General features: G+C 32.9%; 1 protein-coding gene across 2 annotated transcripts; it reads right to left on the bottom strand.

Moving 5' to 3' along the window:
* Positions 1-7,942: 7,942 nt before the first annotated feature.
* Positions 7,943-14,781, bottom strand: LOC134278885 (uncharacterized). Of its 2 annotated transcripts, none has more exons than XM_062761195.1 (3): positions 14,688-14,781; positions 8,950-9,195; positions 7,943-8,459 (listed from the first exon to the last, which is right to left on the bottom strand). In XM_062761195.1, exons 2-3 carry the CDS (start codon positions 9,159-9,161, stop codon positions 8,270-8,272), a joined length of 402 nt encoding a protein of 133 aa, XP_062617179.1. In that variant the 5' UTR covers positions 9,162-9,195; positions 14,688-14,781; the 3' UTR covers positions 7,943-8,269. The 2 variants fall into 2 exon arrangements, with proteins under 2 accessions (XP_062617179.1, XP_062617172.1); XM_062761188.1 differs by having other exon boundaries at positions 8,950-9,183.
* Between the last annotated feature and the right edge of the window lie 559 nt (positions 14,782-15,340).

Below are 15,340 nucleotides of genomic sequence, written 5' to 3'. Positions count from 1 at the left end.
ATAGTGAGTTCATCTTTGTCATGTATGGATACATTCTTAAGGTGGAAGGTATTATTCAATCCAAAACAATTTGTTCTTATTAACTAGTGGTCATTTTCAGTGCTACTTTGAGCACTTTCCCTATTTTTTTTATATTACTTGAAGTGTTTTAAAACTTTTCTGCTAAGTATAAGATAAATCTATATGGTAGCCATTGAGGACCTTTCCAAAGAAAGGTAATTTGCTATAATAGCTAAGTTATATTAAATGTAACTATATGCTTTTACATGTAATCACAAATTTCTGTGTGGGTTCAATTTTCGAGGTATGAAGAGACCCATGAATTTATGTCCACCACAAAATGTAAAATGTTAAATACAGAATGAACTACTTAACGATTCTTCATCCACAAAATAAAACCTTCAAAAACCATGAGTCTTTCATTAAGCTATGAAAATTTCACCCACGAAAATATGTGATTTTACAGTATCAAGGGACTACACATGTACTAGTGTGTACATATATTCATGTAGGTCCATGCCTGTACTCATCAGGTCCAGTACAATCAGTACATTTAGCTACGTAGGTAGAATTACCTACGTAGCTTTATTTACCTACCTCAGGTAGCTTGATTTAGCTACCAAATGAATTTATTTATATAAAAGAGCATTTTTCTCAGGATGTGCAAAAACTATCATTGTGATGCAGTGATCATTTTCAACTTTGAACTCATCTGAAAACAATTCATGAAAAATTCCCTCTGGAAGAAATGTCTTTTTCTGCGCAATTGCAATCAAAGTTCTGAAAGTTTTGGGGCTATGTATGACAGTTAGAACAGTTACTCCTTGAATGAAATGACAAAGAAGTCCAGTTCTGGTTAACATGATAATAGGTTGGTAATTATTCAGCACAATGTGAAGTAATCATACTCAGTCATGCCTCACCGCACGGACAGATAACCAAGCAATGGAATTACATGTTTTGCTCTAAATTGACCAAACACAGCGATGTTTCAACTATCTCTGCTTTGGAATGTTTTTTAAAGTCTCCCTAGTATAAATATCAATAGTCATTTAACTGCGATTTTTTGTGTCTTTTCCATAAAAAGAAAAGTTACATTGAAATAGCTAAATAAAGCTACCTGAGGTAGGTAAATAAAGCTACGTAGGTAGTTCTACCTACGTAGCTAAATGTACTGATTGTACTGGACCTGCTCATGTCCAGCACAATACCCTGATAAAGGTATATAGCTTTATCAAGGTATTACAAATACATGTACCTTATTTTATGTAAAGAAAATACAAAAAAAATGTTAAAAAATTAAATTTAAAAGTCGAATTATGAGTTGTCGTCAGTGTGTTCACTCGTGCATGAAAAGTACTCAGGTATCAAAACGACAGCATAAAAGAATGTCTCCTCACTTGACATGCTTTTACACTGATTTCTTTGTCTTTGAGTACTTTATTTGCATGAGTGAATTTACTGAAAACAACCCAGACCTCAACTTTCAGTATTTGTTTTTTTTTTTTTGTTTTTTTTTTTGCATATTCATTACATAAAATACCTTGATCAAGGTATTTGTTATACCTTGATCAAGCTATATAGCTTTATCAAACCATATACCTTTATCAGGGTATTGTCCTGGACCTGGTACTAGAATATTCTGGGGATTTTCGACCAGGGTACAAACTTTATTTTCCAATCACCCTGTATGTTATGAAAAAACAACTCCCTCAAAGACAAACTTGTATGAACATTCAGTTTAGTCAGCAGGTAGATGAGGAAGACGTAAGTGATACTGTAGACATTACAGCCAGCTGACAGATAAAGGACCCAAAATAATGCTACCGATAATGTCTGATTTTTTTTTCTGTGACCATTATGTTCAACACAGATTCTTAAAGAAAACAAGTAAAAAGCAGATATATACAATATGTATGTTGTTTCATGTTTGTTCCGATACCTTTATCAGCTTTCCGTCTATCTGTAAAGTTTTCATGGTGAAGTCGACCCCAATCGTCGAGCCATGTTTCTCCACGTATGTCCCTGATTTGAACCTCTGGACCACGCACGTCTTCCCGACCCCCGCATCCCCTATCAACACAATCTTGAATAAATAGTCAAACGTGTCGTCTGAATCTGCTCCTGGATACGGTCCCATTTGGTCAGCTGACGGCACTCAATGAGATCATCTGTGTCGTGTTTTTGTTGTGAAAAGAAAAGCGGAAGTGCACACTCACAGTGCCCCCGATCGGATTGCCTCTAAACATTCCTGCACAAGCAACGGCAATATGCGAGGCAATCCGATAGCGAGTGTCATTTGATATCCTGCAGACAAACTTTCGAATTTTATTTGTCGTGTCTTGCATTATAAGTTTAACATTCATATATAAATTTAATAGCTAGATAATTTATGACAGAATAATATTGGATTCAATAAATAAAAATTATCGCTCAGTTTCGTAAATGGTTTAAGCAATTATGTGGCGGATCCAACCGCTGACAGATATGTCAGACCATAACAATGTCGGACTATAATTAACTCGGACCATAACGAAGTCGAACTATAACTAACTCGGACTACCGTATATATATATATATATATATATATGTGTGTGTGTGTGTGTGTAGTAATAACAGATCCCTGTGTTGAATATGAAATTAATTTGTATTTTGTTAGATATATTAAGTTGAAGACTATAGATATATATGTTTTACCAATTAAAACAATTTTAAAAGACTTTTTTTCTTACTTTTTATCCATTTTACAATTTAAAGTATAAGTTGTAGAATACGCCTGCTGAGAAAATGTATGTACCTGTCATGTTATTTTCCTAATTTTTTCTATTAAATATATTAGAAGATAAATTACTTTAAAAGAATATTTGGATGCAAAAAAGTAACTTAATTTCCCCCCCCCTCCCCCCAACCAACCAACAATCAATCTTACGTCTCGGTAAATATTAAATTATTTATCATCATTGTATTTTTCTTTACATTTACTTACTGGTATAGTAAATTTAAAATCGAAAATGAAATCAATTATTCATTATATTTTTTAACTTAAAAACATTAACTACATCATCTATGAAAATAATAGTCCAAATCTTCTTACAGAGGAAAGGTATAGTCTAGTAAGAGTAATGATCTCTTTTAATATTACTGCAGACTTATAAGATAAGATGAATAGATGCGTTAAATAATATTTTTTCTCATTTTTTATTATTTATTTGTCTACTAAATACTATATAAAAATAAATATATTAAATAAAATCAATATAATTAAAAAAAATAACCAGGCGTGTAAATTTTCTCGACAGGCATTCTCAACGACATAGGAAATCTGTAAAAGCAATACACACTAAAAATTGTGCTCTCAAAATTGCTTTCGTCTGGTTATACGTATCTAAATGGCCTATATAAAACTCATGTATCTCTGTAACGAAAGAAATTTATTTGGTGTTTAAAAATAGTAATAAATAGCAAGGCGGGCGTGTAGATTTTCTCTGCAGGTGTTTATAACTGTTAACCATAGAAAGTGCAAAATATTTTTTTTGGTTCAAATATTTGAAAAATATATAACTTAATTAATTAGTAAACATAATTATATTAAATATAGTAAATTTAATCTATGGTCCGAGTTTGTTATGGTCCGGCTTTGTGTAGTCCGAGTTTGTTATAGTCCGAGTTTGTTATAGTCCGACATTGTTTTGGTCCGACCTATCAGTAAATCGATCCAACGAGTATCTTTTGGTCCATAAAAGACATACCTTTGCATGCTTATTTTCATGATTATAACATGTTTTAGAGTACATACCGTTAAAAATTCAATAACCAATATTTAACATAGATACGTACAATCTTATATTTTATTTAGTTGTGCACAAAAAAAAAAAAAAAAAAAAAAAAAAAAAACCGTCAGATTTAGATTAAAATTCGTAACGAAAATAAAAAAAATATTAAAGTTTTATAAGATTATTTTTGACAATTTTCTCGGGAAAATCATAAACAAAATGATGTAAAATATGCCTACGTCTTTCAGAAAAAAATCACAAAATACCGTAAAGTCTTAATATCAATTCTCAAAATCTAAAGATTGGAATTTTATCTATAAGGTTAACAAAAACACATACTTTATTATGGCTGACGAAATAAATTTTACATAACAGCCTTTTAATTGAACATGTATTCCCCCATTTTGGGGATATCATTTTTTAACTTTCATGATTTGCAAAATTTAGCCACATAATTTATATAATCCTTTAAAAGCTTACCCAAGGCTTTGGCTAAAAGTTCAAGTTCATATGAATACTGGGATTGCTTTAAATATAGATGCTTTAAAAATAAAAATGGAACTCGTAAATTAACTTACCTTGTTCGTGGTCATTTGCAAAATTATCTTGTTGAAAACATTTAGATTTAACACACAAGTACTCTGAAGATGTCATAAAAATGATTGACAATATCTATGTGGTTCTTGCAGAACAGATCTTCCAACACTGTTGGAATTCCCATGGGTACCAATTGTGCCCCGATATTAGCAGCCCTTTTTTGTATTAATATGAAGCAGAATTTGTCCATAATCTTATGCGTGATAAGAAGAAAACATTAGCTGAAGAACTATAGCTCTCCGAAAAAATATATTGACAGACCGGAGAGCTACAGTGCCACCCATTGTTAAAAACAGTATATATTTTGCGCACAAATATTTGCGCTTGGTTCTGGATTAATTCTTCCAAATTCTGAAATCAATTAATTGCAAAAAAGCTAAATTTAAAAAATACTTACTTTTATATCAAGTACTCTCGTAGTTGACATCTGCAGAAAGCGCGTAAGACCGAATTATCTTGCAAACAAAAATGGCAGGAGAAATGGACTAAACTTTTTATTATCTCAATTTAAGGGCCAGGAGGGCTATTACCAAAAATATAAGGAATGTTTTGTTGTGGAAACAGTGAAAGAATATGTTAAGATCACACGGTTAGTAATATCACAGGAGTCTGAAGTTTTTATTGTAAAAAAAAAATAATAAAAAATAATAAAAATAATAACAATCCGGAAAAAAATTCCTACCTTTAACTAATTTTTTTTTTTTTTACAATAAAAACTTCAGACTCCTGTGGTAATATATTGAGATGACAGTTTGAAAACAATGAGAAATAAATCGAGAAACAGCGCACTTTTTGTGCGCAATAGATATACATGTACATTTTTTTCGATGGGTGGCACTGCAGCTCTCCGGTCTGTCAATATATTTTTTTCGGAGAGCTACAGTTCCGCAGCTAAGACAACACTTGCTGTGGCCTTCAACTCGACATTTAGATATATCGTCGACGTATTGTCAAGAAACAATGGTTATTCCCATTCTTATGTCGATACGACTTATCCCGGTGAGCTTGAGATAAAAGATACCACAGAATCTGACACATCTGTTTTTATATTAGGATATTTTACTTAAAAAGACGTTAATGGAAATCTAACAACCAAACTATGATAAACGTGGTGACTTGACCTTTTCAATCGTCAACTCCGCTTACTTATGCAGCAATATACCTTCATCACCTGCATACGTGGTACTAGTATATATCTCTCAGTTGATTCGATACACAAGGGAATGCTCTACATATGTACAAACAAGGTAAAGTATTGACAAATAAGTTGATGAAACTAGAACTGTCCAATAGGGACAAATACCTGGTATCAACGCTGTGTTTTTCAGAGAAGGTGCCAATTCACAAATATTTTATGGATGAAAGAGGTGTTAACAACTTTATCAAAATAAAAAAAATTAGAGTGGAAATATAATTGCTCATTATATTTTTTAATGAATGAATCTAATTAAGATGAAACTATATCAAATCTATAGCTAATACACTGTAATTCCAATGTAACAGTTTTATTATTTCAATGAATAAAATGAATTGCAACTAATTGTCATGACACTCTGCAAATTCATTGCTGAAAAAAAAATCATATTACACAAAATCTAATTAATCTTTATATCTTAATTTATATAACAATTTTTTTAAATAAAAAGCTGGTCATCCAGTAATGAAGTGCTTTGACAGACAATAAATTACAGTGAAAAGAATTAGAGAAAAGAGATCTCTATTATAATTCTTTTTTCTCAAATTCCCAGGAGATATACTAGTAGGTAACACATGCACATGCTTGATCAGAGATGCCTTCACAACTTCCCACATGTCCCACATCAACCTCATTAATTTATTTTTAACTGGATGCATGTCCACTTGTTACTCCTAAAGGACGAATGGATTCATACTATATCTTCTGTGTAATGTTGAAAACTGTTTTTAACACATGATGGTGTTTCTTTTTCATTTTAGTTTTAATGATTAGTTTTAAGCCGTAGTTCACATTTTTGTACATATGTACAAATTCACAAAAATGAACTAAACCTAGTTTCACAATTGATAAACTAGGTTTATCGACTGTAAACTATAGTTTACAAACCATAAATTATAGTTAACGATTCGTTAAGTATAGTTTTCATCTGTAAAACTATATTTAACGCTTGTTAACTATAGTTTACGAATGCTAATCTAAGTTTATCTGTCTGTAATAAAACGTTAACAATAGATTTTGTTGATAAACATAGATTCACGTCTGTAAACTATAATTTACGATCGTTAACTATAGTTAAGAGTTGTAAACCATAGTTTACAAATCGTGAAACTGTGTTTATCAGATAATCTATGTTTTGCGATCGCAAATGATTGTTTTTGGTCTTAAGTATAGTTTACGGTTGTGAAACATAGATTATCGCGTTAACTATGGTTTACAAACGTAAAATATAGATTAACGTTGTTAACTATAGTTAACAGTCCGTAAACTATATAGTTTACAACCGATAAACCTAGTTTATCGATTGTGAAACTATGATTAGCTCATTTTTGTGAATTTGGCGTGCTAAACATACATGTACTAGTAGTTTCACAATTGATAAACTAGGATTATCGACTGTAAACTATAGTTTACAAATCGTGAACTATAGTTTACAATTCATTAAGTATAGTTTTCATCTGTAAAACTATATTTAACAGTTGTTAACTATAGTTTACGAATGCTAATCTAAGTTTATCTGTCTGTAATAAAACGTTAACAATAGATTTTGTTGATAAACATAGATTCACGTCTGTAAACTATAATTTACGATCGTTAAATATAGTTAAGAGTTGTAAACCATAGTTTACAATCGTGAAACTGTATTTATCAGATAATCTATGTTTTGCAATCGCAAATGATTATTTTCGGTGTGAAGTATAGTTTACGATTGTTTACAGATGTAAAATATAGATTAACGTTGTTAACTACAGTTTACAGTCCGTAAACTATAGTTTACAACCGATAAACCTAATTTATCGACTGTGAAACTATGTTTTGCTCATTTTTGTGAATTTGGCGTGCCATACATATGTTCTAGATTCTATGTTTCAAACCTTGTACATAAACCAAAAATGACCAAGTCAATAAAAATTGAAAATAACACCTGTAAAATACAGACAAATTATCAAATAAAGTTGAAAATACCAGGTGCACACCTTCATAATAACTTCATATGCTGTGCACCTGGTCTCTTTAATTTAGTCATCATTTCGTAAGTTCAATGGTCGATACAATGCAATTTATTGCTGAGTCAAATGCTGACTGCTGATGCCTTTCAGTTAGCCCATAATCATGATAATTTACATGTATACAGAATTGAAGACTGATTTTTCCGTTATTTCCCGACCATGAAAAGGAGCACACGGCGGGTATGACCGGTTGTCGGGGGATGTTCACTCCTCCATTGCACCTTTTCCCACCTGTGATATGTTGCAGGTCCGTGTTTGCTCTGCTCCAATTTTGTATTGTTTTATGGAATTTTGTGCTTGAATACTGATCATTATCTACTTATATTTCATACATTCTGAAGTCTAAACCTTCAACAAATAACGCAAGATTGTCAGACATGTATATATACTGTACTTTCAAAATCATTTATTCAAAATTCTTATGAAATGAAAACGTAATGATGTACATGTCATGAGTATGTGTAATACGCTGCCTGGCTAATTGAGTTATACAATGAATTTCAATACACACAAAAAAGATGCTGACATCAAACTTTTACAATGTCCGCACAGGTCATTATATGGCACTTTAAATATAGGATCCCTGCTTTAAAACTGTTAAGAAAAACAAGAGACGTCATCTTCTTTGGAATCTACAGAAACATATGCATGTTATTTCATATACGTGTGGTAAAGATCGGAATGAAAGGGCATTTTCAACCAATGGTTGCGATGCAGACGCAGATCAAAATGATCATGCACGTGTCGTAGGCACGGTCAATTACAAATCCCGCCAATGAGCGTGCAGAAAACAGGCAATGTGATATGTCAATCAAGATTATCACCATGGAGATTAAGATGCCCCTCACAACGGCATCCAGGCAAGATCCAGATCTCAATAATGGACTGCAACAGAAAGTTATCTAATTATAGTCAGTCATCTTAGTATGCAAACTCATCTGAATATCATTGTAAAAAGTGCAAAATTACAGATGAAAAAATGGGTTTCAGAGAACTTGGGTCCAACTCGACTCATCAGACTAAGCTTAAAGCGGTGTTATCAACCACCCGGAATCACGAATACTTCAAATACCGTCTTCTAAGTACAAGTGTATAAACGTTTTCCTTTAACTGCAGTGCAAATTCTGATTTTTTTTAATTTGCTCCCATGTTATATACAGATTGGAAAGTTTATCTTAACCAGTTTCTTATTCATTTTTTTTTTAATTTGCATTTTTTAAAAAGAATAAATATAAAAATAAATACTAATATCTTCTTATATTATATCTTCTTATGTGAAAACATACATGCATATGATTGCTAAAAGTATTACAAGCACTCTTTAAATAAAGGAGATAGATTTAGCTCCTAGGGCCTGTAAAGTTTGAATTCTTACCCAAGGGCAAAATTAATGAGGAAGCACAGGAGACCATTGGTGAGAACGACGAGGTACATCGCCCTGTTGGCGCCCACGGTGGCTTGGATCTCCGGCTCTGTCTTACCAGGGTAGGCGGTCTTCATCCAGGCATTGCCGAAAACCCGGGGGTGGTACCACACGGCCCCCAGGATTTCAGAGCAAATCATCCCCACAATAGCTCCGTACACCATGGTCTTCAGAAAAATCCAGGCACTGATATTCAAGCTGTTAAAAGGTTATGGGTCTAAAATATTTAGCATCAAACCTGTGTTTATATTTTATATATTCATTACATAATTGGAACATTGTGTATAGATTATACCAGTAATAATGTCAAACTTTAGGACTTATGTAAAAAAAAAATTGACAAAAAATTCTAGGCTTATCAGTTAACTGGAAGAGCTACACCATGTACATGCCAATTGGATCATATCAGGACTTTCCTTTCTTGACACAGCTTCTTCTTAATGTATAAAAAATGTCAGATTTTTCACATGATTTTCGCAAAAAGTTCGATTCCTTGCACAGGGGCTTGCTCCCGGCGTATAATAATTATTTATTAAAAAATCATATACCCTAATAATAAAGGGGCTTGCTCCCGGCGGATAATAATTATTTATTAAAAAATCATATACCGTAATAATAAAAACTGTAGTTTTATCATTATGGTATATGATTTTTTAATAAATAATTAATAAATTATTATACGCCGGGAGCAAGCCCCTGTGTAGTTTTATTATCACGGTATATGATTTTTTAATAAATAATTATTATACGCCAGGAGCAAGCCCCTGTGATTTCTTGAAAGAGAGAAATTGCAAACGTGAACCCCTCCCTCCTCCCACATACCGTAATTAAATCTTTTTGTTTCCCTTTTTTACTTTCAAATACTATCAAGTAGAGTAAATGTATGTTCCGCTGTGCCATAATTTTCAAGCGGTGTACGTAGAGTGTATACTAGTACTGATCTGATATGTGCGTGGCCTATTGCATGTATTGATAAAATGTTATAAACTGCATGCTTGACCGAGATATTGCTACCAAGGAAAACTTTGTGTAGTAAGTTCAGCGAAGAACCTGGCTACTTTAGGTAGAGCTTCTGTTTCCTTGCTTTGTAAAAATATCACATGCTTTTGTAACATACAGCATTATTATGTTCCCCAAACGAAGTTTGGGAACATATTGTTTTTACTTTTTCTGAATTTTTTCTTTGTTCTCCGGTACTTTTTTGTCCGCGAGTGTTCTCGTAAACTACTCATCCGATCTAGGTGAAACCTTTTTAGGGTCACTAGGTATGTTATGTAGATGTGCGGAACGAAGGTCATTTTGCGCGCACGTGCGTGCAGGTGCGCGCACGTGTAACACGTGAAATGACCAATATAATAGATTTAGCCGTAACTTTTTAAATATTGGATGAAATGCTTTGAAACTCATAATGTAAGGATATAATAGTAGTATAGACATGATGACATGGTCAAAATAGCAAGACCTCACGCGCATGCAGGTGCCCTTCGCTGCGATTGGCTGAAACTTAAAGTCTAAATATCTATTTTGTTTTCTGACAAAATCCTTTGAAATTTTGAACATAGTCTTACATTATGAAGATCTACAGCATGATATATAAGAATAATCATGAACGCACGCACATGCACGTGTGCTGCAGTCTGATTGGCTAAAACTTTAAATGCCTACAACTTTCTTGGTTCTCAATAATACAGGGTGAAATTTCAAATATGAATAGATATAATGATTGCCTACATTATACTACTATAAAAAGTAAATACATGGACGTGCATGCACATGCGACCGCACACAATGTATTAAAAGACAGTATACTTGAGTGTTTGATGTTCATGCAGAATTAAGAACTTCTAAATGTCAAGACATGTAACATACTGAAGCATGCAGATCTTTTTACCCTTGACCTTGAAACTTAGGTCAAGGTCACTGGTAACCTGAATAAAATGTTGATATTAACTATTTTAACAAAATCACCTTGACCTATGAACTTGAAATCGACCTTAACCTTTGTCCTTGACCCAAGGGTAAAAAGAAACATGAAGTACATGTACATGTATCTAGAAACACCTTTCAGAGTTTATTTCGGTTGACAGGTTAGAAGTTAAAGAGGTGGTGGTTTTTAATGACCTTGACCTTTCATCCAAATGTCACAATCAATCTTAAGTTCTTGGAATAAGATACAAGATTCAACTCCAACGTTAAATAGGTTAAGAATAAAAATAACACCCCCCCCCCCCCCCCCCCCACACACACACAAACAAATCAAATTAATGGCAACGTAGAGAATCACTGTTAAACTCAAATAACACCTCGGACCCACATAAAATTTCAGGAAAACTGCAGAAAAGAGCTCGAGGAAAGTGTATTAAAATATTTCATTTGAGTTTCCAAAGTATATAGAAATTATTAATTTATACAGAAAAAATTACAAATCCTGTCGTGTTTAAAATTAAAGTGCAGATGACCAAAGTTGGCATATAAGCCTTTTATAGCCTATTTATTCAGATTTCGTTAATAGCATTCAATTCTACTAATTTGAAATAATATTTTAATACCAAGCATCCTTTGTTTAATTTACCTTTGAAATTTATTTGAATTTTTTTTAGAATTACGCAATCCCCAGAAATAGCGATTTTCGGTATATTAAAAAATCAATATACATGTACGCTCCTTCGTAAAATAATCAGATATTTGCATTCATGAAAAAAATATTAATAAGAAGGTGTTAAACAATATAGGTCACATTAGCTGACACGAATGTCTTTTTAAACATCTCTTGTAAAACCCAGAGCGTAGCCCCCTATGCATTGGAAAAAATGAATAGTTCCGGTCAAAAAACCTTTATATATTTATTTACAAAGTATATAAAATTTACCAGGCACGGGTATCAGAGTTGTCAAAATGGCCTGAGAGGAAATATTTAAAAAATTCTGAACAGAAAGGAAAATCCCTTTTCCATGTATGGAACTACTATTGAATATAACCAATCCCGAGCCCGATCTTAAAAACACGGTAGTAGAAAATTAGAATTTTGCTGTTTTATTAATTTTTTTGCTTTTAACTTCTTTTCTTGAAGCCAAATGATATGAAAACACTCAAGAAGGTGAAAAGACTTCATATTGTTATCTGAATTGAAATCAAAATTGTAATCTGAACAATTAGTCTCCTTATTATGTTCCCCAAACGAAGTTTGGGAACATATTGTTTTTACTTTTTCTGAATTTTTTCTTTGTTCTCCGGTACTTTTTTGTCCGCGAGTGTTCTCGTAAACTACTCATCCGATCTAGGTGAAACCTTTTTAGGGTCACTAGGTATGTTATGTAGATGTGCGGAACGAAGGTCATTTTGCGCGCACGTGCGTGCAGGTGCGCGCACGTGTAACACGTGAAATGACCAATATAATAGATTTAGCCGTAACTTTTTAAATATTGGATGAAATGCTTTGAAACTCATAATGTAAGGATATAATAGTAGTATAGACATGATGACATGGTCAAAATAGCAAGATCTCACGCGCATGCAGGTGCCCTTCGCTGCGATTGGCTGAAACTTAAAGTCTAAATATCTATTTTGTTTTCTGACAAAATCCTTTGAAATTTTGAACATAGTCTTACATTATGAAGATCTACAGCATGATATATAAGAATAATCATGAACGCACGCACATGCACGTGTGCTGCAGTCTGATTGGCTAAAACTTTAAATGCCTACAACTTTCTTGGTTCTCAATAATACAGGGTGAAATTTCAAATATGAATAGATATAATGATTGCCTACATTATACTACTATCAAAAGTAAATACATGGACGTGCATGCACATGCGACCGCACACAATGTATTAAAAGACAGTATACTTGAGTGTTTGATGTTCATGCAGAATTAAGAACTTCTAAATGTCAAGACATGTAACATACTGAAGCATGCAGATCTTTTTACCCTTGACCTTGAAACTTAGGTCAAGGTCACTGGTAACCTGAATAAAATGTTGATATTAACTATTTAACAAAATCACCTTGACCTATGAACTTGAAATCGACCTTAACCTTTGTCCTTGACCCAAGGGTAAAAAGAAACATGAAGTACATGTACATGTATCTAGAAACACCTTTCAGAGTTTATTTCGGTTGACAGGTTAGAAGTTAAAGAGGTGGTGGTTTTTAATGACCTTGACCTTTCATCCAAATGTCACAATCAATCTTAAGTTCTTGGAATAAGATACAAGATTCAACTCCAACGTTAAATAGGTTAAGAATAAAAATAAACCCCCCCCCCCCCCCCCCCCACACACACACACACACAAACAAATCAAATTAATGGCAACGTAGAGAATCACTGTTAAACTCAAATAACACCTCGGACCCACATAAAATTTCAGGAAAACTGCAGAAAAGAGCTCGAGGAAAGTGTATTAAAATATTTCAATTGAGTTTCCAAAGTATATAGAAATTATTAATTTATACAGAAAAAATTACAAATCCTGTCGTGTTTAAAATTAAAGTGCAGATGACCAAAGTTGGCATATAAGCCTTTTATAGCCTATTTATTCAGATGTCGCTAATAGCATTCGATTCTACTGATTTGAAATAATATTTTAATACCAAGCATCCTTTGTTTAATTTACCTTTGAAATTTATTTGAATTTTTTTTAGAATTACGCAATCCCCAGAAATAGCGATTTTCGGTATATTAAAAAATCAATATACATGTACGCTCCTTCGTAAAATAATCAGATATTTGCATTCATGAAAAAAATATTAATAAGAAGGTGTTAAACAATATAGGTCACATTAGCTGACACGAATGTCTTTTTAAACATCTCTTGTAAAACCCAGAGCGTAGCCCCCTATGCATGGGAAAAAATGAATAGTTCCGGTCAAAAAACCTTTATATATTTATTTACAAAGTATATAAAATTTACCAGGCACGGGTATCAGAGTTGTCAAAATGGCCTGAGAGGAAATATTTAAAAAATTCTGAACAGAAAGGAAAATCCCTTTTCCATGTATGGAACTACTATTGAATAAGTTCATTTTGATTGGTTAGGTATTGGCGTGATACCCTTAGTCGACTTTAACCCTGCCTTGTCATCGGAATAAAACCAACTTTGAGCCCGAGGTTAAAATAAGTAGAGAAATAAAATGTGAATCGATATATTAAAAATATGACATATGCTTGAAAAATGGTAAATTTATATATGTATTTTTTTCTTTGATTCGCGGGATAGAAAGATATGTTAATCGCTTAATCAACATGCCATAATCATCTTGCATATGCATGTACATGTACGTGTGCGCGCATGCAAAACGTTAAACAATATATCGTTGATAGTTGATATCATTGTAACTTTTATATTCTTAAATGAAATCTTGGGATACTTAGCAAATTTATAAAAGGTCTTAGAGGAATAAGGCACGATAAGGGACATGGGGAGCGTTTGGGGAACATCTGTAACGGTCCCCGTTACAATTAGCACTAGTTATTATTAATATATATACACAGTACATCATTTGTCCTGCATTCGACTTGTATAAAGCAAGTGACATACTTATATAATTTTCCCGCGCTTTTAAAACCAATGTTCTGAAACTTGACTAAAAATCGCGATACCAAAGAATATTAAATATACAATTTATGTCGGAGTTTTAAAACCTATTTCTTGTGTAGATATTATAGGAAGACTTAAATTAATTGTTACCTGTTATCGGTGAGAATCTGAGCCCGTGACAGACTGGTGTGTACACCCCTCAACCGTCGTCACTGGAATGTAAACATTGACGCGCGGAGGGAAATTCCTCTCTAGCCCACGGCTGTTACGAGGCGGATCATAAGACTTGTATACAATACGGGCGCGGAACAGGCGCATCCATGGATCGTTTGACTGATTTATAAAACAGTATAATTCACATACCTTTGTTGACAATGACAAATGTAATAAATTTAATTAAACAATACAAATGAAAATCATATTTATAAATTAAAATCATAAACATTCCCCAACGAAATGAACTTCAGAATATGCATAATGAAGATTAATGAAGTAAAATCGGTCTGCAGCACTAAAAACTTGTTTGAATGATGTGTTTGCATACCATGTTTATTTCCATTCTATATCATTCTATTGTTTTAAATAAAGGGACAAAACGTAAATTCCCTTTTCAATTGTCCTCGCTGAAAATCGGAGATTTAATTTCGTCTGTGGATCCGTCCGTCTATCTAACTGTCTGTAGTTATGTCTGTCTGTATAACGTTCAAATTCGTTTCCACACGATATTTCAAGAAGGCTTCGAGCTTTTGCAATGAAATTTACCCAATTACTCCCTATATATTTCCATTTCTAATTTTTCTCTC

The sequence above is a fragment of the Saccostrea cucullata genome, unplaced genomic scaffold (genome assembly GCF_032062105.1).
Source record: "Saccostrea cucullata isolate Sc308-1 unplaced genomic scaffold, CSIRO_AGI_Scuc_v1 ctg14896, whole genome shotgun sequence".
Lineage (NCBI taxonomy): Eukaryota > Metazoa > Mollusca > Bivalvia > Ostreida > Ostreidae > Saccostrea > Saccostrea cuccullata.
The sequence above is the reverse complement of the archived record's forward strand: the minus strand, read 5'-3'. Positions and strand labels throughout refer to the sequence as shown.